This window comes from Glycine soja, chromosome 2, assembly GCF_004193775.1.
Source record: "Glycine soja cultivar W05 chromosome 2, ASM419377v2, whole genome shotgun sequence".
Classification (NCBI taxonomy): Eukaryota; Viridiplantae; Streptophyta; class Magnoliopsida; order Fabales; family Fabaceae; genus Glycine; species Glycine soja.
In genome coordinates, this window is record NC_041003.1 from 46,087,917 (window position 1) to 46,110,636 (window position 22,720).

The 22,720-nt window shown below is 28.3% G+C and overlaps 1 protein-coding gene and 1 long non-coding RNA gene across 2 annotated transcripts; one reads left to right on the top strand and one right to left on the bottom strand.

Moving 5' to 3' along the window:
• Nucleotides 1–5,494: 5,494 nt before the first annotated feature.
• Nucleotides 5,495–11,165, bottom strand: LOC114398726 (cucumisin-like). Its single transcript, XM_028360892.1, has 10 exons — nt 10,950–11,165; nt 10,679–10,773; nt 10,283–10,374; nt 9,950–10,184; nt 8,603–9,122; nt 8,384–8,487; nt 8,061–8,282; nt 6,697–6,808; nt 6,412–6,625; nt 5,495–6,083 (listed from the first exon to the last, which is right to left on the bottom strand). Exons 1-10 carry the CDS (start codon nt 11,133–11,135, stop codon nt 5,554–5,556), a joined length of 2,310 nt encoding a protein of 769 aa, XP_028216693.1. The 5' UTR covers nt 11,136–11,165; the 3' UTR covers nt 5,495–5,553.
• A 10,182-nt stretch (nt 11,166–21,347) lies between these two features.
• On the top strand, nt 21,348–22,658 carry LOC114398744. The gene is made up of 3 exons (XR_003663612.1): nt 21,348–21,467; nt 21,580–21,674; nt 22,141–22,658. It is a non-coding gene; the product is annotated as an uncharacterized LOC114398744 (long non-coding RNA).
• The last annotated feature ends 62 nt before the right edge of the window (nt 22,659–22,720 follow it).

A 22,720-nucleotide genomic window follows, 5' to 3' on the forward strand; every position in this document is an offset into this window, starting at 1 on the left:
TATTTATTAATATGAATATTTTTATTTTTTAATATGAATGTGTTGCTAACAGATTATATTATATTATTGTATATTTTAAGATATTTTTTAGTTATAATTTATTAAGGGACTCATACTTATATCAATTTATTAATGTAACTATAAATATATAATTCTTTTTCTCGTGTATATATATATATATATATATATATATATATATATATATATATATATATATATATATATATATATATATATATATATATATAACACATAATAACTCAAAATGGCAAAATGGATTTAACTTCATTTTAATAATTAGAAGCCAATGTCACGTTTGGTGTATATGCAGTCATTGAGAAAATGGAGCAACACGTAATCTTTCATGTTCTTAAACGATTTTACGACAAAAACACGCATGGTTAAGAAATTAGTTAGACTCAATATATATTTTGAAAATAAATTCGGTTATATTTCAGAGTATTCTAATATGTTATAATTATTATATTCTTTTAAAACTTAATTTTTAGGACAATTATGTATTAATAATATAACTTCTTAATGTAATGAATAATGTTTTATCTAACATAATATTTTACTGAGATTGATATTATTTATTTTAAAATATATATTCTAAAATATAAATACTTCTTTAATTTTATGATTTAATTATATATCATGTTAAAATTAATATGTTTTGTCAATAAATAGGGTTTATATAATCTTAACTATCTTCTATGATATTAAACTTCAATCGGATCTAATTCAAATTTTGAAAAGAGTCCTGCTATTTAATGCGAAAAAAACCGCACGAATACATGTGCACATTTTCTAATGATTAATTAGAAGTTAAAAATGGAAAAAATAGATTAGGATACGTGCTTGAATTAGCAAAAACAAGGCGATTATTTCGTATATCTTTGGTCTAATATTTTTGTAAGTATTACCCTTTAAAAAAGAGTCCTACTATTTAGTGCGAAAAAAACTGCACCAATACGGTATGAATACATGTGCACATTTTCTACTGGTTAATTAGAAGTTAAAAAAGGAAAAAAATAGATTAGGGTGTTTGACTCCATAGTTTTGATTATGATAGGAAAAGTGTAAACTTGTTTCACGAATACCCCAACACGTGAAAAAATGCCCACATACTTTTGCTCTCGGGCAAGTAAAAAGTTCGTGTTTTAGCAGCTCTTATCTTATTATTGAATTTAGCAAGTCTTGTCTGTACAGTTTGTTGTTTGTTCATATGCCCCCATCCAAATAGCAAATATGCAAAGATATGGATAAGATAGAAACAATCAACTTTCACTGTTCGTTTTTAGCTGTGAAATCACTTCACCATATTAATCACTTTCGATCAGCAATATTATTGGTAATCATGATTTAGTATTCGACAACTGAATACCTTAATTAATCACTACTATTACTACCGAAGAAGTCTCATCTGATTTGATTTGTTAAGAATGAAAATGGAAAGAGTGAGATTAATTTTCCATCAGATGTTATTAATGGTTATAAAGAGATTTTTAAGTTTTGGTTTTATTTTATGAATTTTAAAACATTAATTTTAGTCTTTATAAATTTTGATATCTAAACTTTAAGGCATGCATAGGCCGGTGGAAAATGATAGTTTTAAGGACTAAAGTTTCGGTGTTATAAAAATATAGGCACAAAAATAATTGGTTTTAAAAGTTGAGAACAAAATTAAAATTTAAAAAAATATTGAGGACTAATTAAATATAAAAGCACCATTAATCTTTATATAAACAAATTTTCAAACCTAGGGAGTCTAGTTCATAAAGTTGGTTGCATAATGTTCATGAGTTATTCAGTGCAAGAATTTTAGAAATTAGCTAAAAAAATTAGTAGTTATTTTGTAACTACAAATAAATATGGTAGTTAATTAACTACACATTACCTATGCATTTTAATAGTAAATATAGTTTCAAAGTTTTGGATCTTGGTGAGACTAAAAAGGACAAAATTCACTATCTAATAAAATCTAATGTTTAATATATTATATGAATATATTTTTATAAATATATTTAATCATAACCTTATTAAAATGATTGGCAATTGGTACTATTAGTGTTAAAAAGAATACACATGTATTACTTTCTTCAAATCTATGATATGTCATCATGTATTTATAAGGGATCTATGATATGTCATCATGTATTTATAAGGGATGATGAGACGCAAATTTTGATTGAAAACGATGTTGTGTTAAAGTTGTATCTTATTTCCAATAAATACATGATGTAATTACGTGGGTTACAAGAAAGTAAGCGGATGTTTGATTTAATTATTTTTTGTTTTCATTTTTTATTGGAAATAGAAAATGGTGAAGTAAAAATATTTTCTCAAATAAATAAAAAACTAGAAATAATAAAATTTCGTTTTCAATGTTTTTAGTTGAAACCAGAAACCTTATTTTGAGTAAAATGAAAACCCGGTGATAATGAATGTAATTTTAAGCAAATCTAAAAATAGATTTCCTTTTGAAAACATATTTTCAGTGTTTTTATTTCTTGAAAGCAGAAAACAAGAAGTCAAATATGTTTTTAAAATTTTAATATTTTGAAAATAAAAACAATTTTTAGAAAATAAAAACAAAAAATAAAAATACAAATCAAACACACCCTGATACATATTGAGATGAAAAACACCGATTCTTGGATCATGAAAGCCATACTAAAGCAGCGAGAAGATCTGGAAAAAATAAACAATATGGAAGAACTCATGATACGAGGCAGCATCAATATGGGTAAACTATATCGTAAGCTGCAAGATTGTGGACAAAGAAAGGAATGGAAGAATTTGTTATACGGAAACATCGCGAGGCCCCGTGCAAACTTTATATTGTGGCTTGCGTGCCATGGTAGATTATCAACCAAGGATAGATTGTGCAAGTATGGAATGATTGATGATAAAAGCTGTTGTTTCTGTTCAGAAGAGGAATCGATGAATCATCTATTCTTTGCGTGTGATAACAGTAAGCGTGTTTGGATGGAAGTTTTACAATGGGTGCAAATTCGCCATGATCCAAGTGATTGGCCTAATGAATTACATTGGCTCATACGTCACACCAAAGGGAAAGGGACTCGAGCGACTGTTCTCAAAATGGCGATTGCTGAAACCATTTATGAGATTTGGAATATTCGGAACAACAAAATTTTTGGCCAAGCTATTGATATCAATACAGTAGGAAAGAAAATAATAAATACACTGGTGTATAGAGGGTGGAATAATAAAAGGCTTAGGAAATATATAGATATCTTAATGCTAGAAGGGGATAGCATATAGGTTTTATTTATTTGTCTGCCACGTTTTTTTAGTCTACTGGGTGCTGGGTGATAGCTGGATCCAAATGGGATCGCTTTGTATCTATTGATTTTTTGAATTTAATAAAGTATTTTTTATATTAAAAAAAATATCAATTATTTTAGTAAGATCATGATTAAATATATTGGTAATATCCTAAATATTATATTGTATTAAAGTAATCTATTGAATATTTTGTTATAGACTACATTTTGTAATGTAATTTATCTATTTTTTTATTTTCAATAAAAATAAACATAAATTGCAATTCTTTTGATTGTGTAAATTTTTAAAAAATAATATATCAATTCTTTAAATCAGGGTTGGTTATTAAACCTGGTAATGTTGGTGAGTCTAAAAAAAGAACAAAATTCACTGACTAACATAATCTTATATTTAATACATTATATTACTATATTTTATCAATATATTTAATCATAACCTTATTAAAACTATTAATCTAAAAAATAATACACATATATATTACTTTCTTGTCCGCGATATGTCATCAAGTATTTATAGGGGATGAAATACTACTTTTTGATGAAGAGCTATGGTATGTTAAAGTTGTATCTCATTTCCTATGGTGAAAATTTTGTGGATTGCAAAAAAGTAATATGTTTATCGTTTTTAAGATTAATAAAATCAAATACCAATCATTTAATTTTAATAAGGTTATGTTTAAATATATTGGTAAATTATAGTATAATATATTAAATATTATATTATATTAAAGTAATTTATTAATTATTTTGTTATAGACTACGTTTGTAATATAAATTATATATATGTTTTTATTTTCCATAGACAAAAAATAGCAATTCATTTGATAATGTAATTCTTGTTATAATAATATATCAATGTTTTAAATTATATATACGTTTGTTATTGATCTGATGACATTGATTCAAAGTTTAATTATAATTGGATTATTGTTATAGGAGCATTCACGGTGTGATTTGATTTACTTTTTGGTTAAAAAATCATACAAATTAAACAAAAAAAAATTATATGCAGTTCAATTAATTTGTTTTTGTTTGAATGCAGTATTAAATCAGAACCAAATCAAACCTCCTTGCAAGCCCACCAAGGACATGGTTTGTGACGTGTGAGGGCGAAAATCCAGGTACGTACCTTGATTGCATTTACTTGAATGAGATCCAGTTTTTCACAAGTGTTTCGTGCAATTGTTTGTCACAAAGATAACATCCAGGTTTTCTGTCACCTCTGTAATTATAGGAATGGTATCTGAGGTTTTCTACAGTGAATCTTCATTGATTTTCTTTTAAGCAGGGACACTGAAAATATTAATCATGTCATATCTAGGTAACAAATACCAAAGTGCAAGTTGCTTGAAATCATTCATGCCAGGATAAATTCATCTCCATTGTAAGTGATTTGAAGCGTTTAATTTCGTACTCATCTCCACAGAAATTTAAGCCATCCAAGGACGCTTTGACATAATTGGAATTGAGCAATGTTAACTGTTCTTGACAAAATTCATAAATAAATAATTAAATATGTTCCTCAACCATGACACTGGATGTACTCCTTAATTAACACCATAAGTAATTCGTCAGTTCAATCAAACACTTTCATTTTATAATCTTCTCTACTTGATTTGTAATTATTTCTATATTGTGTTATAGGGATGACAAATAGTTTTTTTTTTCTTTTTTGGGGGGTAGCAGCACTTTGCGAACCTGGAAACGTTATCCATTGCACATGTATTTGGATGGTTGTCTATTTTAGTAGGCTGCTTCATCATTGAATTGGATGCATCAACAAAATGGTGTGGTAAAAGCAATTAATACATATGCTGGGTAAAATTAATGAGGATAATGGAGTAGGGTACGAATTGTATAGGTGCAGCGGTTGGTTTTTGTTTTCCTTGGTATGTATTTTGTTGATTTAAATGTTCGGTGCAGGTGAATTCCAACCAACCTTGGTGCCTCAAAGCAGCAGTTTGGGCAGATCAACGTCAAAGACTAACGCCTCAAGGGTACTCTCCTGTATTAAATTCTCATTTCCCTTCATATTAATGTATTCTTTTCTCAATAATATTCAATTATTTTATACTAATTAATTTCAATTATTAAAAATATTCACAAAAATGTGCGTTCCTGATTGTTGTCATGTTTTTTAAAAATATGTAATATTTTTAACTATTAAAATTCTCATACAAACATTCAGTCACTCAACTTTCATTTTCATTTATTTTATATTGTTTCACACTCTTAGGATCAATCAATTATTTGGTGCCTTGTAGGCTACAATTGGGCTTCTAACTTGATGCTTGCCATCATCCAAAATCAATGTAGCAGAGATTATTGGCACGTTAATTGTCCCTTCAATTATGACGTAAAATGACTTTTTCTGGCCTATAGATGTGAAGGAAAGAGTACTAGGTTTCACTTGAATATTGAACAAGGATGGAGCAATTACTTTGGCCTTATAAGTAGATGTTGCCGATCCCACATTTGTAACTGTTCTTCGATAAGCACGACTATAATCTAAGCCATTAACAGAAAGAGCAAATGTTGGGAGGTTTAATTCATATACAGCTTTCTTGTTAGCTCGTCCACTACAACTGCTATGATCTTCTGTGAGGATTCGAAGCTCTTTATCTGTATACCCCTCTCCACACAAGAACTTGATATAATCTGCTTCGTTAATATCATATACTAAACCAGGATTTGCGGCCTTAACAGGATTAATTAGTCCTGCTCCATATGCAAATTCAGCTTCAGGATTAAGAATAGGACTCATTGGAGTAGCTGTCATTAGAATGCAATAAAGATGGTCAAATTTGGCTGAGTAATTAGATGAGATAACAATAAAGGATGTGGAAAGAAACTCCTACGATATGTGTAACGGATTACTGGACTAAAGTTGTATCTTAGAAGAATTATGCAATTAATTACTAAATTATAATTTAGTTTTTTTATAAAAAAAATGAAGGCAAATCCTGACACAGCGGTAAAATTGTGTCTTATACCTTCCCGTTGCGAGGAGTCTCCGGGCACTGGACAAATTTGTTTTATTTTTGTACTTTAAATACACTTAAAGGTATATATATTATTACTAATTTAGCAAAGTCATTACCAGTGGTTATCAACGCAGACTTGATCATAGCAGGAGACCAACTAGGGTGAAATGATTTGACATATGCAGCTGCTGCAGTAGCATGAGGGCAGGCCATTGAAGTGCCAGAGATTACATTATATTGTACAGCTCTTTTGTCACCCTCAAATTGAGAAAGTGAGGCAACTGGAGACCATGCAGCTATAACTTCAACTCCGGGAGCAGCAATGTCAGGCTAAAATATCAATAACTAATTCTAATGAGAATTTCATAGATTGAAGGATGATAAATTGATCTGGATTATACCTTTAGGGTATTTGGTGTGATTGGATTTGGACCTCTTGATGAGAATGAAGCTATGAAAGGCATTAGCCCATCATTTATTTCTTCACTCCTAAATATTGTGGCTGTTGCATTTCTAGCAATTGGTAGAACAATAAATGAGAAAACTCAGAAAAGGTTGAATTTGATAGGTTTAAAATTTAGTTGATAAAAGTTTGATTTTGAATCAATCTATCATTTAACCGTGACTCATCTATTATATATATATATATAACGTTTCATTTGGTAGGACACATACACAACCTTGAAGAAAAAAGAAAACAAAGAAGGAAAATCTGAATTTCAATGTAAGTGGCTTGTTTTGGAACCTACATAATACAGGCAAAACTACAAGAGTTGTTAATTTTCTGTACATTAAGCAAAAATCCTTAAATGAAACACTATGACACATGTCGAACAATTTTTTTTATCTAATATTTATTAAAAATATTGTTAAATTTTTTTAATATGAGTTAAACAAAAATTATTACTAAAGATCATATGTGTAATAATAAAAGTATATTTTTTTATAACGACAAAAATGTTCTTATTTAGAGTTTTGTTTTATCATATTTATAAAATTTTAAATATTATTTATATAATTATATTTTTTATCTAATGAATTAAATAAGAATAAAGAAACTTTTTCTTTCTTATTTCTCTTCGAATCCTGACAGCTTAAAGTTGTTTCTTTTTAATTTCATTTCACAACCAAACACACACAGATTACAAGTGAAGTCTTGAGCTTTTTTCTTGAAAAAGAAAAAAGTTAGGGAGGATATAAATAACTTATAGAATTGGGAAGGCTCCACCAAAAGGGATAATGTATTATTAGATTTCAATCTTGAACTTTTTTCCTTTTGCTGAGTTATCTTAATATTTAAATGTATTGACATTTTAAAAATAATAAAAGTGCATGTGAACAGAACAGTCTCCTTTACTAAAATATATGATATAAATAATATAACAAAATGCACTATTAAAACGTAACATGAATAGTTTTTATATCTCCTGAATGAAATTAAATAATACAATTATTTTTTTACAAAATTATACAATAAGTTAAAAAGCCAACGTACACCTAATTTACTCAAGATAGATCGATGTGGATGCAATAATTTTGTTAGAGAAAAGTGTGTGTGGCTGTAACATGAGGGAAGATGCCAATATAATTCTCGTCGCAATACATTTACTTTATCTAAAATTCCGCAAAAAATTAAACTTTATCTCAAAAAGAGGAGGAGGGGTTGAGTTTGTGATATATTGACGAGATTAAAATTAAACTTTATCTCAAAAAATTAAATTTATTTTTCCCTACAGAAAAACTAAAATAAAATATGGATTTATACCTGGTTGAAGTTATGTAAGAATGAATGAGTCTTTGATCCCACTGAGCAATCTGCAAAGCAGGTAGGGCATATGTTCCGGGCAAATCTTGAGGGTAATTAATTCCAAATATAACACCAGTTGCCCCAGATAAAATCCCCACGTCTTCAGGAGCTTGAATTAGGTCACACAGAACAATCTTTCCCTTCACTGAATGTTTATCCAAAGAGTCCTCTACGCAATACCTGAGAAATAAACAATGTATCAAATTGAAATTCAATTTTTTCCTAAAAAAAAAAAAAATAATAATACAACCAATAAAACTGTAGAATTCATTTGCTGATACCTGGATGTGGAGCTGTTATGTCTTCCAGCAATATTAGGTATATCTCCACCGTAAACCAGTGGATAGAATTTTTTCTTAAGATCATATGTGTTAATTGAAACTCCCTGTAGATATAGGCAAACTCATCCATTAAACTTAGCCTTTCTTTGAATACTTTTTAAATTAAAATAAATTCAAATCAAGCTATATATATGGAGAATTTACACAAAAGATATATACCTCATAAATAGCCCCATTGCCCAATTGCACCTTGGTGACAATCTTTCTGTCAAAAGTGCTAGCAGCCACAGAAACTAACCATGGTGCATAATTTGTCATTGAGTAAAGAGAAGGGCCCAAATTGTTGCCAGAATTTGAGGTTAATATCCCCCTTTTCATTGCATGGAAACTTCCTATATTATTTGAATCATGAAAATAAGGATCGTGTACTATTCCAGAGGCTCCAGTTGAAATAGAAATGATGTCTACTCCATCACTAATAGCTTCATCAAATGCTGCAAGGTTGTCAGCATCACCACACCCTGTGAGCCAACATACTTTGTACACAGCAATTCGGGCAGATGGAACTCCTCCACGAGCAGTCCCTGAGCCAAATCCAAATAGACTTGCAGAGTTTACTGAGTTTCCAGCAACTGTGGATGCACAGTGTGATCCGTGACCTTGCGAGTCTCTTGGAGATATGATATCATCTTTGGTAAAGTGATTTTCCAGATTGAAGTACTTTGCACCAATTATTTTGCTGCATAAAAATATTGACTTTCATAATGAATCTACTTTTTTTTTTCTTTTTTTTTTTTTTACAAAGTAAACATCCAATTAGCACGGAATATTCAAGTTGGAAAGTGGCATTCTCACTCTATTATTTTAATTGCATAATATGAGTATTTTACTCTTTTTCTCTTTTAGTTATGTATTTTACACTGTATGACACTAATTAGTCAGAAAGTTGACTTTTTTTTTATAAAACTAATGTAATTTTTTAATTAATTATTAAATGAGTAGATTTTTAAAAAAAATTATAAAAATAAATAAATCGTCCTATGACAGACGATTTCATATATATATATATATATATATATATGTGTGTGTGTGTTTTTTTTTTTCAAAATATGATTTTCTTTTTCAACTTTTTTTTACTACTACAAATTTCGTTATTAGGTAAAAAATAGACAAACCTCCCATTTTCATTGATTTGTGAGTCTATTGTATAACTTATGTATATAAAAATTAGACCTATGCAAAGTAATCTAATTAGTCAAATCAGGTTTTGAAATAAATCATACTAAACTTAAAAATAAAGTCTATAACACCATTCAATAGGTGAGACTCCTTGACTTAAAAAAAAAGAGATAAATACAAAGAAAATGGGAATTATATATAAAATTAATATTGAAATCCGTACACTACATGGATTTAAAAAAGTAAAAAATAAATAAATTGAATAAAATAAATAAATAAATTTTAAAAAAACTATTCAGATGTGGACTGAATAATTTTAATAATATTATTGATAAGAAGGAAAAGAAATGTAAGAGTATAAATATAATTTTAAAAATAAATGATTACTTGTTGCAGGTGAAGTTATGACAAGATCCTTTCCATTTGGTTGGTGGAGGACCAAATCCTTTGTCACTGAAGCTCTCAGACTCTGGCCAAACTCCCGTGTCTAATACTCCCACAATTATGTCACTCTCTGTGGTTGCTCTTTTCACATTCTGAGGAAGGCCCACGAAGTCCCACGACCTTGTTGTGTGAAGACGATTCTTCTTGTTTGGGAAAACAGAGATAACGTTGTCCATTTCTGTTGCAATTCCAAAGTAATTAACATTATGCTTTATCTTCCATAACATATAATGAATAATTAAGAAAAATAGTTGTGTGGAAAGGAGATTATAGTACCTGCCATTCTTTTTGCCTCCTCTTCTGTTAACTTCATGACGAATGCATTAAAGTTTTTGTAGCTGTGAAGTACAGCTTCGGGTTGGAAGTCGCTGGATGCATGCACATGTACATTTGGATAGTCAATCTTATTGTACTTTTGGATAATGAACAAAAATAAATAATCTAGCTCTATTCTACTATTGCAGCGATTAAGTTAAGCATTGATTTCTTTATTCAGTAACAAAGATATTAAAGCTGTTGTGCTATATTCAGAACTTGTGAATTATGAAGTTGCCAAGTACTGAAGCGCCTTGCGATAAGGCTGGAATGTAATACAAACATGACTTATCATAATAGAAATTAAAATTTCATAATCAAACAAGGATTAGACAATAGACATAATTAAGGTTCAACCTGCCAAGAACCTTTTGAGCCATGGATGTATGAAGAGAAGGTATGGAAGTGGAGTCCATGCCCTTAGGATGATCACCCATATAGACAATGTAAGTCTGTGTGGAGAAAATGATAAGATTAAATTAAAGGAAGGAATTTAAATTTAAGCACCATTATTGTCTTAATAAGCAAGATACTAAAAGAAGGAAACCACAGGACAAAGGAACATATGCAACTAATTAAAGAAGTGTCGAATAAGAGGTAGGAGTATAAGATATAAGTGTGTATTTGCCTTCCGATCATTGTTGGAATGTGCATGATTAATTATCGCGATGCAGATAAGAATGAAAAGAAAGCATGGCCTTAAAGAGACCATATTTGCCACTGCTATGATATCTAAGTGGCTAGCTAGCAGATGGCAAAGCTTTAAAGGGGATAAATGTGTGTCTGTGCTAGTTCCACTTCCATCAAAGGGCATGTATGGCGGAAGAAAGTGAACCACTGACTTACATTGGCACATGTGTATTTTAACAAAAATCCAATACCACTGCCCACTGGTCATGCTACAATCATTCCCTCCACTGTTGTACCAGATCTGGTGCATGTTCACTTTTGTTATACTTCAGCGAGATGCTCATATAATTAAATAATTCAAGAGGTAGCTATATTTAATAACATTACTCTTAAGTCAAGAGATTAATTTTTGTTATCAATCTTGAGTGTGACCTTATATTGTTAACACGCCAATGAATGCATCCGTTTATATGGATAATAAATGAGTTTTTTTTATTAATAGAATTTACTGTAAATTAAAAGTACAAAAAATTAAAAAATAATATATCTATTTTTTTTATATTTCCTATAAATAGAATAAAAAAGTGCATTCATTAAGTGAGCACTCCCTTCTCTCTTGTATCTTTGATGTATGAAACAAACAACTAACTAATTAAGATTAACAAAATAGTTAACTTTAATTAATAATGTCATATATAAATTTAATAATGTCATCTCCTAAAAAAATAATGTCAAATATAAATTTAACTTTTATTTCAAAATATTTATAAAACTAAATAGTTTAAGTGATATTTATATTTAATGACACTACACATTATTTAAGGAATAATTATTGTTCTTAGTGTAATTATATTCTTAATAGGCAAACAAATACATCCACTTGTATTGAAAATTAATCTCATTAATAAATTTTAAATTAAATTAAGGATATAAAAAAGAATGAGCAATTAATACACATAAAAGTGACTAGGTGCACATGTGCATTTTTTATAATTAAAATCACAAAAAATATACCTATTTATTTCTTACATATAAACAATTAGAGGGAGTACATTGTAAGAAATAGAGGTATAAAAAAGAACTAATAAAAATGCCTACGAGTTGTATAGAAGAAATTGAAGAGGTTATAAAAAAAAACCAACAATGTCTACGTACGTGTTTTAAGTCTCACTTGTCAATTGTCACTCATTATCCCAAAATAAAAAATTTATAGTTATATATCAAATGATTAAAGCTACCTCCACTCTTCTCTTTCTCATTATTAATATTTTGTTGTCTCTCAATTATTCTTTTGTATCTCATCCACTCTGCTGTCAAAAGATTGTATAAGATTGATCAGGTAATAAAAATTAACAGATGGTTCATTCAAGTGATACATGTTTAATTCCCTTTAAGTAAAATTTAAAATTAAAATTTTGTGTATGAAAAATTTCGCTAAAATAGATAGTACTAAATTATGAGTATGTCCGACACAACCGGCATATATATACAGATATACTCTCAACATGAACAATTCTTGTGGTTTAAAATTTAAGTAATTAATTTTTTTTATAAAAGAAAAAAGAAGAAGAGTTTTTAATTACTTTTTTTAAAAAAAATTAGTAGTAAAGCAATTTCCTACGATTAGATTTACCCAAATAAAACAACATTTTTCCTTATTAATAAAACAATATTTAGATTTTAAAAGAAATCAAAATAAAGGGCAAAGGTTGGATTTAATTTCAGTTCACTCGCTACAAACCAATGTCACGTTAGGTAGTCATTAAAAAAAATAAAAACAGTGCATAATCTTGGTTATTCTTAAACTAATTATTTTTCATTTTACAAAACCACGCGTGGTGTGAACCACACACTTTTCCTCGGACAAATAAAAAGCTCAAACTTTAGCAAGTCTTATCTTTACAATTTGTTGTTTGTTTCCATCCAAATATAGGGTTGAAAACTTGAAATAGAAAAATGAAAAAGTTGAAAATAATCAACTTTCACTATTTACTAAAAAAAAGATTAAATTATTTATTTGATTCTTATAATTTAAGATTCTTTTAGTTTCTATAATTTGAAATTGATCTTTTTAGTTTTTATATTTATATTTTAATTTTTATAATTTAAAAGTATTTTTTTAGTCTTTATAATTTACATTTTAATTCTCTATTAATCTTTGTAATTTAAAAATTATAAGGACTAAAAAAATAAAAATCATGAAACTATAGAGATTAAAAATACCACTTTTAAAACTACAGACTAAAAGAGAATTAAAATATAATTTACAAGAATTAAAAAGATCATTTTCAAACTATAAAAACTAAAAAAATAAAAATTATGAAATTATAAAGAACAAATAAGTAATCTAACAAAAAAAATAAAATCAACTTTCACTTTTGTTTAGGGATGAAATGGGGAAGAGATTTTTGAGGTAGTGAGATGGAAAATTAAATAACATGTACCATTACAAGTGTGAAATCGAGTAAAGAATGAGGGCGACTTTGTTTATTCTCTTTTTACCTTTTTGAGTATCATGTTTTACACACATTTAGCCGCCATGTATTAGTTGTTCATGTATGAGTTGCTGAGTCGAACTTAGTTCCAAATAACTGTACTTCTCACCTAGTCAGTCACTCACATTCACCAGCCTTTTTTAACTAATGTTTGTAATCACCATTTTAGCTCATTCAAGCGCGCTTGAAGAATGATCTAAACAAAATGATAAGAATTTTTTTTTAAAGTTTAGTTTCATATGCTCATGCTTCTTGCTAATGATCTCCATGTTCTTTTTAAAACTTATTTTCCTGAAGTATATGATCAGTGTAGGCGGGCTTCTACTTATGGAGGGCAATTAGAGATTTACTCATATAGGGTAGCTAGTGAAATTATGATTCATTCAAATCAATAATTGCTCTTTCACTTTGTCTTGCACCAATAATTAAAGGGAAAGGGAAAATATGATAACCCCACACTTTCGTCTTGAACGAATGAACGTTGCTATATTATTAAAAAAACATTTTTTACATCATCATCTTATATCGGTATCCTTTTATTATTATTATTATTATTATTGGGAAAAACAAAGAACAAGAACAGAAAAACAACTACTGTCTAACAAAACAGATTACTAATTGGGGAATGATTCGACGATTGTCCATGTTTGGCAAGCCAATCAGCGCAAGAATTTGGAGTCATGAGGGTCACTCTCATCACAGTGGCCATATATATACAGCAACTTGGCCAATACTAAATGGGAAACAATTTCAGAATCCATTTCTAAGTTATACGATTTGCTGCTACTGAGGAAGTGGACGAACAAATGCAAAATAAGTATAATCATCATGATCAGAACATTGAAATGGAGTTTCCACCACTTGAGTGATGGGCCTCTAAGTTGGGATCAAGCAGAGAGAGTCAACTGTCGCGTCATGCACGAGATTTTTGAGTTATATATGCAAGTGATAATTGATTGAAAATTGTACCAATATTAATTCGTCTAAAGTAGTAAAATAATTGGAAGTTTAAGTGTTAACTCTATAAGAAGTTTTGTTGTATTTAAAGTGATACAAATCCAAAATTTAGAAGAAGTAGAAGAGATAAAGAATTGTAAGGTTAAAATTTGAGGATAAAAGGAAAAGAAAAAAAGAAAAAAATAATAATAATTTAAATGTAAAAAGATGAATTCAAAATATAAATATGTTGTGACCTAACATGTCAAAATTACTTATTTTCTTTATCTAATGATATCCTAGTTTCCACCTATATTTACTAAGACATTCTATTTTTTATTTCCCGTATGAAGAGTTTAACTTATATATTTTTCTCTTTTAATTTTTTTTGCAAAGATAAAAATAATAAATTGCATTAAGATCAAAGATGTATAAATAGGCTAAACAAATATCAATTTATTTCTAGCAATGATTTCATTTAGATGTGATTTTCTAGTTTTTTTAAAAAATAATAATTTTTTAATACATTATCTCCTAAACACTATATGGATAATGAGATCATAATAAACAAATAGACACAGAAAAGAGTAATAGAAATATAATTGTATTAAATAAATAATAAGAAAGAGTTATATTACAAAAGTTGTCCTATCAGGCTCCTAACAATGGGGTTTAGTCTCTCATTGTTATGAGAGACTTTACACTTCGGGGATTGTGAATGGAAGAAAGGATTAGATAACTAAAAGAAGGGAAGGGGAGAATGACTAGAGAAGAAGAATTTTCCTAATTAGAAATGTCGAGGCTTTGGATATATTCAACCCAGAGCTTTGAGAGTCAATGTGTCTTTTCCTTCTGCTTCCTTAAGATAGTTTACTTTCAACGCTGCACATTCTTGGGCTTAGCAGGAATGGTGGTGTAATCATGCGCTTACCGTGTAGTTCGGGTTAAGTGTGACCTTGGACTTTTTCGTGGACCTTCTTTGCGCTGAACGTGAGTTGGCCGCTAAGCGAACAAGTGCATTGGGTCGGTCTTGTGCATTAAGTGAGCTGTCAAAATTTCCAACTTTTCTTCAAGATTTTTTCTTCCAGTTTTTGTATCAATTTTCTTTCAAAGCACTCAAAATTTGTTCCTTTTGACTTTTGCTGATAAAAAATTACAATGATATTAATTTCTTCATTATTTCATTAAAAACAATGTTAAAGTGAAAAAATTCTAATCATTCTTAATCAAAATTAACCATCAATTAAACTCAAAATTTATGATTATCAGCAAACATTATTTAGATCTATAATATTTATATATTAGACTCATTATTTGTATATTCACAATGTTAGGTTGGTTCGAGTATAATTACACTAAATTCGAATATTTTTATTGAAGTTTCACATATTTTAGTGATGTGAATGGCCAAAACAAAATTATTTGAAAGAAATATTTTACCAAGATTATTCATCTATAAAAGTCAGTAAATTTTTTTTGCATTTGTAACATGATAAAACAAATATCTAAATAACAATATTGATAACGTGTTTATAATATTTTGTTATTTTTCTTTGTGATATCATTTATTTAATTTCACATATTTTTTTCTTCTTTTCTCTCTTATAATTATTAAAAATATTGTAAGAACTTATTATATAAAAGTAAATTATTATGAAAATATATTCTTTTTTTTGTGAATATGAAAATATATTCTAATATAGGTACAAACTTGCAATAGTTCCATCCTAGTATTGTTAGTTTATTTTAATCTAGCCTTATATTAGTCAATATTTGAGAGCCGTTTATTAAAGATAATGGCCAAAATGAAGAACATGTAACCTTATATTAGTCAATATTTGAGTTATTTTTTAAATATTAACAAAAATGAGTCCAAAATAATTAATAAGTTTCTTTTTTGTGTGTCTATTTAAAGATTTGAACTTAAAATCTGGTGCAAATTAAATTATTTAAACTCTCATCACTAGCTAGGCTGATTCACGTGGGTTAATGAATAAGATGTTACTTATACATAAATTTACAATAACATGTAATTTTAAAAGCATATTCTTCATTTGAGTCACTTTACAAAAATCATATATTAATAGGATAAAATGTTAATAATTTGTTTTATTTTTTTATAGATTAATATTTTTTTTATTATCTATGATATGATACGCAATTAATACTACCAATGATGAATACTGTTTTCAGTAATAATTACGTGAAATTACAGTAAAACAAATTGCAAAATAAAAAGTATATGCATATTTAAATATTTATTGTAGAATATAAAATTAAAAAAGTTACAAGTGAAAATTAGTTTATACATAAATTAATTTGTAAAAAAAAATCATATTATCATCTTAACTTATTGTGAAGGTCTATATTTACTCATTTTCCATAAAAGTAAATATATTTATTGATTTTTTAAAAATTATATATTTATTGAGCTATTAACAATTTAATACATACTCATTGATTACAAAAATTGGCTACTTGCTGATGTCCCTCTTGCATATTAATTATCCGAAATCCATTTTCGTCTAGTGAAAATCTTTAGTGGAGAGAAGTTATAGGATAGGAATTCAATAAATATTAATTAATGCCTACATGCATTATGAATTTAGTCCACCCACCATTTATCTTCCGATCAATGCTGTCTTCCATTCTTCACTGATTGATTGCCAACTTTAGTGTGAAAGACTACAAAACAAAGCCATTATTCGAACTTGTGAGTTCTATTATCAACAAACTCAATGATTACCAAACATTTCACCTTTTTCCTCCATGTAGTTACAGCCTCTTTATATTGTTGCTTTCATTCTTCAATCAAAAGTTGAGTGCTTTGTCCACTTCTTTTCATGCATATTCTTTAGGACGTACGACAATGTTATATTTACCCATCTAATATTCTTTTATATAATGTACGTCCTTCAAAAAAATTATTCACTTATATACTTCATATACAATCATATCTTCTCCTTTCTAAAATTATAAAATTTACTTAATAATAGAAAAGAAAATGAAAAAATAAAAAAATTGTGAGCTTAAATCTCTTTCACTAATCAAAATTAACAACTAATATTTATCAATAAAAATAAAATTTACCTTTCTTTTTGTGTTTGAATAAGGTACTTGAAGAGGGTATAATTGTCATGAGAGTATTACAAACACCAACCAGCTATTAATCTTCAAAATAATGTAATTATACATAATACGCATGCTGTTTTTGACTTGGAGTTGGATGTCGAAGTTTCTGTTAGTACACCCCTGCTTTGACGACGCATGAAGGAGAATTCAATTCACCCAATGTAAAGGAAGCTTCAACAAAATCTTCTATAGCAAACCATTGTAGTTGTTTGTCCACTACAAATTTAAATGATTAATGGATGTTTTGATCCTATTTTTTAATATTAAAATGTGCAATTTAAATTATATTAAACAATTGTTATTTAATTTCTAACTAGATTCAATCGAGTAGGGCAAACCCTCATCATCTCGTCTATTTTTGGTGACGATGTCCTCCTCTTTGTTAAGACAAAGCCCTCGTACGTAGGCTCATGAAATTTCAGTCTTTCAGAGATCACTGGTCAGAACTCTGATGCAATCATATTTTCGAAGAAGGTAATTCAACCGCAGATGACTTAGCAAACTATGGCTAGCTAATCTTTGTGGACCGTGGCTTCATATATTTTGATTAATTGAGTTATATAATAATTTTTTATGATGCCATTTTGTATTATATTTGAAGCTTTTAAAACCAGTAAAAAATGGCCAAAAACCAATAAAAAAATGTGTATTAAAAAACCAATCGATTGATGGAAGATAAAATTTACAATTTTTTTAAAGATTGAAAATCAACTGTGTCAAATTAATTTGTTAAGATTAAAATTTGTCCAAAAAAATAAAAAGTTGGAAATAAAAATATAATTAAATCTATTATTTAATTTTGTGTATTATTATTATTATTATTTTATAAATATTAATTAATTAACCACAGTTGAATTATTGAACCTTAAACAATATCTTGATGAGTTCTAACGATCAATTTAATTTTTAAAAAAATTAAAAATAACAGTTTTTATTTATTATTTCATAATATTTTAAAATTAATAAATATATTAAAATAAAGTGACGCTTACGTAAAATCAGCAAAAGATTTATCTAGTAAAATAAATAAAACCATTGGCTACGACTTATCTTTAAGTATATGGCCACAAACACGTTATATCACGAGAGTGTAGCATGTTTTTCTTCTTCTTAACTACATTCCTTGATACTGTATATATATGGATGGAGTAGACCCTTGACCTAGAAACAAGACGAAATGACTCGTGCACTTGATGACAAAGTTGAAAATGATTTGAGCAACAGTCAACTAATCAGTATTTCCACCTCACTTTATTTCTTAACTTTATGTACGAAAATATATTTGGTTATAAACTAAAAAACATTTTTTTATTTAAAATGTTTAGAAAATTGTACGGGAAATTTATGTTTGAAAATTTGAAAAGAATTTAAATTTAAATGTTTTTGTAATTTTGAAATGTAAAATAATTCAATTATTTTATAACATATATGTAAATGAAAATAATTTTGTTAATATTTAGAAATTTAAATTCAATATTTTGAATAATTTAAAATATTTTAATTAGATGAATGGTTACAGGTGCTTAATATTATCTTCTACTTGTAAGAACAAATGTATTAATTAATTAAAGAAAAAGTATACTAGTTATAATAAATAATTAAAAGTTAAAAAAGTGAAAAAGTATACTAGTATATATATCATGATTACTACTATTGCATTATTGAAATAGTATATGATACCATATATAAAGAATGCAAATGCAAAGGAACATGCATCAAAGGAAGAACAAAGGAAAAAAGTACCGAGGAAAATGAAAAAGTTAAGCTCTATTGAACAAAGGTACAAAGTCTGCATTGCAAAAGTGACAAAGAGAAAATATAAAAATAAGTAATAAAATTAAATTATCCTTACATATAAATGAAATAACAATAATACATATTATTTAGCAATTGTAAGTCAACCATTGTAAAATAATATTTTAGATAATTTAAACTTTTGTAAATATGTAATCTAACTTCAAACATTTGCCTATAATATATAAATAGTATAATTAAATAAGATTGGTATGATTAAGTATCATACTTTAGATAGATAAAAAAATAGTTTTGATAAAAAATAAAAAAATAAAAAGACATTGAGGGTATCAATAAAAATACTTTCATATTGTTTTGTATATATAGCAAATGTAAACATAATCCTAATGGTTTCTAATCTTGCTATTAATGGATGCAAAAGTTCCAATAAAATTGTCACCTTGTTGATTTTTGCTGCTAATTTGGAGCAATCAATCTAACTGTTTTCTTTCTTTTCACTTTGTCATCTTCTTCCAACTTAATGTCTAAACACCGATTAATTTGGCAACAAAGATGAAACCGTATTATTTGAGATCATTATTGGGTTCTTGCACAGCGGCTTTTCACTGTAGCCATGGGATCATGCAGCAAAATGCAAGCTTATCTTCGGCCTTTGGGGAATCTCCAATGGGCTTCAATTAGCCAGAAATTAATTTGTAGTTTTCGAAAGGTGATCAATGGTTGAAATTTGAAACTGAACCCCGAAAGTGGCAAAGTGCAATTTATTTCCTTGTGGGAGGATATTATTGATTATTAACGGGAGGACTGCACATAGTCGTCTTACGGAAGCATATGACATGGCTTTTGCGTCAGGTTTACCTTTTGGTCGTGAAAATGTGATAATAGGGCTCGTTTTTTAAGTAAAACCAATCATGAATTGTTTTTTCTGCCCTAGTTGTGTGTGTGGTCGTCCTACAATGGGAGAACAAATGGTTCACCTGAACCAGTCAAAAAGTGCAAAATGACAAATTAACCCCCTAAAATAATTGAAAAACTGTGACTGGAAAAACTTTTCCCCCAACCTGTCCATTCCCGTTCCTAGGGCCATCATCATTCATCGCTCCATCCATAACTAATGTTTTATACAGTGATTCATTGCATTGCATGCATTTGATTCATTCACCATGTAAATGCTAAAACCGAATCTGCTAAAGAGAAACCCCCGAATACAACATCTTTTTTTTTTTAACAAAATCAATAATCACAGGGGTAAATATCACCACATAAACGCAACTCAATTATACAATCAACATTCATATTTTTTAACACACACAGTGTAACAAACAACCAATTTCTGTCACACAAAAGGGGGGAGGTGGGACTGCAAACGCAATTGCTATTAAGATAGTGACAAAAAACCGAGTTGAGAGAAGGTTTGCAAGTGAGAGAGAGTAGGTTTAGGGTCAAAACGGACAATGCGTAGTTAAATAAAAAATTAATATAATAATTCAATTATTTGTATAATAAAAAGCAGTATCAAATCTTGTCATCCAACGGCTTTCAAACTTCAAAACACTTTTTATATGTTAGTTCACGGGTGAACCACATATTTGCTCCTTCACCCCTAGAATTTTCCTACATCCTCATTATCGATTACAAATTTAAGATTGTTTACTCTTGAAAAACTGCCTTAATCTCATCCAGATCATTCAGTAGTTTATCTATGAGAAGTAGATTTATTTTTTGAAATTATTTATAGCAAATTGGCTTAAATATATTTTATATTTTTATATTCTTTTTCGTCTTTATAAATTATTATTTTTTATTTTAATTATTATAAAATGTCTTTGCTTATTTTATCCTTAAAGTATTTTAAATAATAAAATAATATTTTAAACAATAAAAAAATTATATCTAAAATGAAAAAAAAAATAATTTAAACCTAATAAATTTTAATGATAGGATTAACAACTAAGTAATAATAAAGTTCTCCTGTGCAACAACTTTGAAAGCCAGAGGTAAAGTTGACTTTCTTCCAGCATAAATAGTCTTTCGTGGAAAAAGCATGAGCACATGCATTCATATATCCACTCCTTAAAACTTTCAGCTTTTCATTGATATCCACTGGCAAATATGATTTCTTTAAGGCTAAGCCTTCTTTTCACGCACTTAACTGCGGTCTGATAATTCATCAGACATATTCCAAGAATGATCGGAAGGTAAATAAATAAACATTCTTTTATTATGAAATCGCCTTGCATATGACTACCAAGAAGATGATGGTGCTTAAAAATTACTCTTTAATTTAAGATTTTCATTTTCCGAATGCAGACTTATATTGTCTACATGGGCGACCACCCTAAGGGCATGGACCCCGCATCCTTACCTTCCCTTCATATGACAATGGCTCAAAAAGTCCTTGGCAGGTTCGATATTATAATTTATATCTATTGTCTAATCATTGTTCATGTTTGAGTTAGTTTAAGCATTGCCAATGCTTCTTGACTGGCAACTTTGTAGTATATAATATTATGGAGTTGTTTGGTTAAGTTTTTTTATAAGTATTTTTAAGAGAAAAAAAATGAGTTATTAAGATTTTTCATAAATTAAAATTGAATTTTCTATTAGTTAATTTATAGAAATTCTCTCATATGATTTGTCTAAGAAATAAAAGAAACAAATTAGTTAATGAAATCTCATTTTATCTCATTTTATATATAAAAGCTTTGGAAATTCTTCACAAACATAGCTTAATCACTGAATAATGTCAATCTCAAGTGCAAAAAGATGCAAAAATGTTATTAATTATTGTAGAAACATAATCCTTTGTTCCTTATGCAACACAAGTATTGTAATTTGTAAGATTGACCGTTCAAATGTGCATTTGTCCAGCGACTTTGAACCAGAAGCTATACTTCACAGTTACAAGAAAAGCTTTAATGGATTTGTCATCAAATTAACAGAACAGGAAGCGGAAAAAATGGCAGGTACTATATATAATCTCCTTTTTTTTACAACAACTATTACTTAAAATATTCGCTCAACGTTCTCGGAAGAAAAAACCACGGTGTTAAATGTTAATACTTTCATATTGTAAGAAATGGACACTGTTGTTTCTGTCTTCCCAAATAGGAAGACTAATCTGCACACAACTAGATCCTGGGACTTCTTAGGCGTTTCGCATCAAATCCAAAGAACAAGTTTAGAGAGTGACATAATTTTGGGAGTAATAGACACGGGAGTTTGGCCAGAGTCTAATAGCTTCAGTGACAAAGGATTAATTTGGTCCTAGCCTCCACCAAGCAAATGGAAGGGATCATGCAAAACTTTACCTGCAACAAGTAATCATGTCTCTTGATATATCTCGGATGATCAGAAAGTGTTAACAATATATTTTCTAAGACACTATTGCTACCACATTATTTATTATTAGTTAAAATTTATTTTAGATAAGAAAATATAAACTTGTCCA

Bases quoted from the DNA above. Each gene is read 5' to 3' on its own strand.
- LOC114398726 (XM_028360892.1), bottom strand. From the start codon at position 11,135: ATGCCCTTTGATGGAAGTGGAACTAGCACAGACACACATTTATCCCCT. The intron at 10,375-10,678 runs GTTGAACCTTAA...GCATGCATCCAG, and splicing joins GCTCAAAAGGTTCTTGGCAG to CGACTTCCAACCCGAAGCTG. The intron at 6,626-6,696 runs GTATAATCCAGA...TTGATATTTTAG, and splicing joins TCACACCAAATACCCTAAAG to CCTGACATTGCTGCTCCCGG.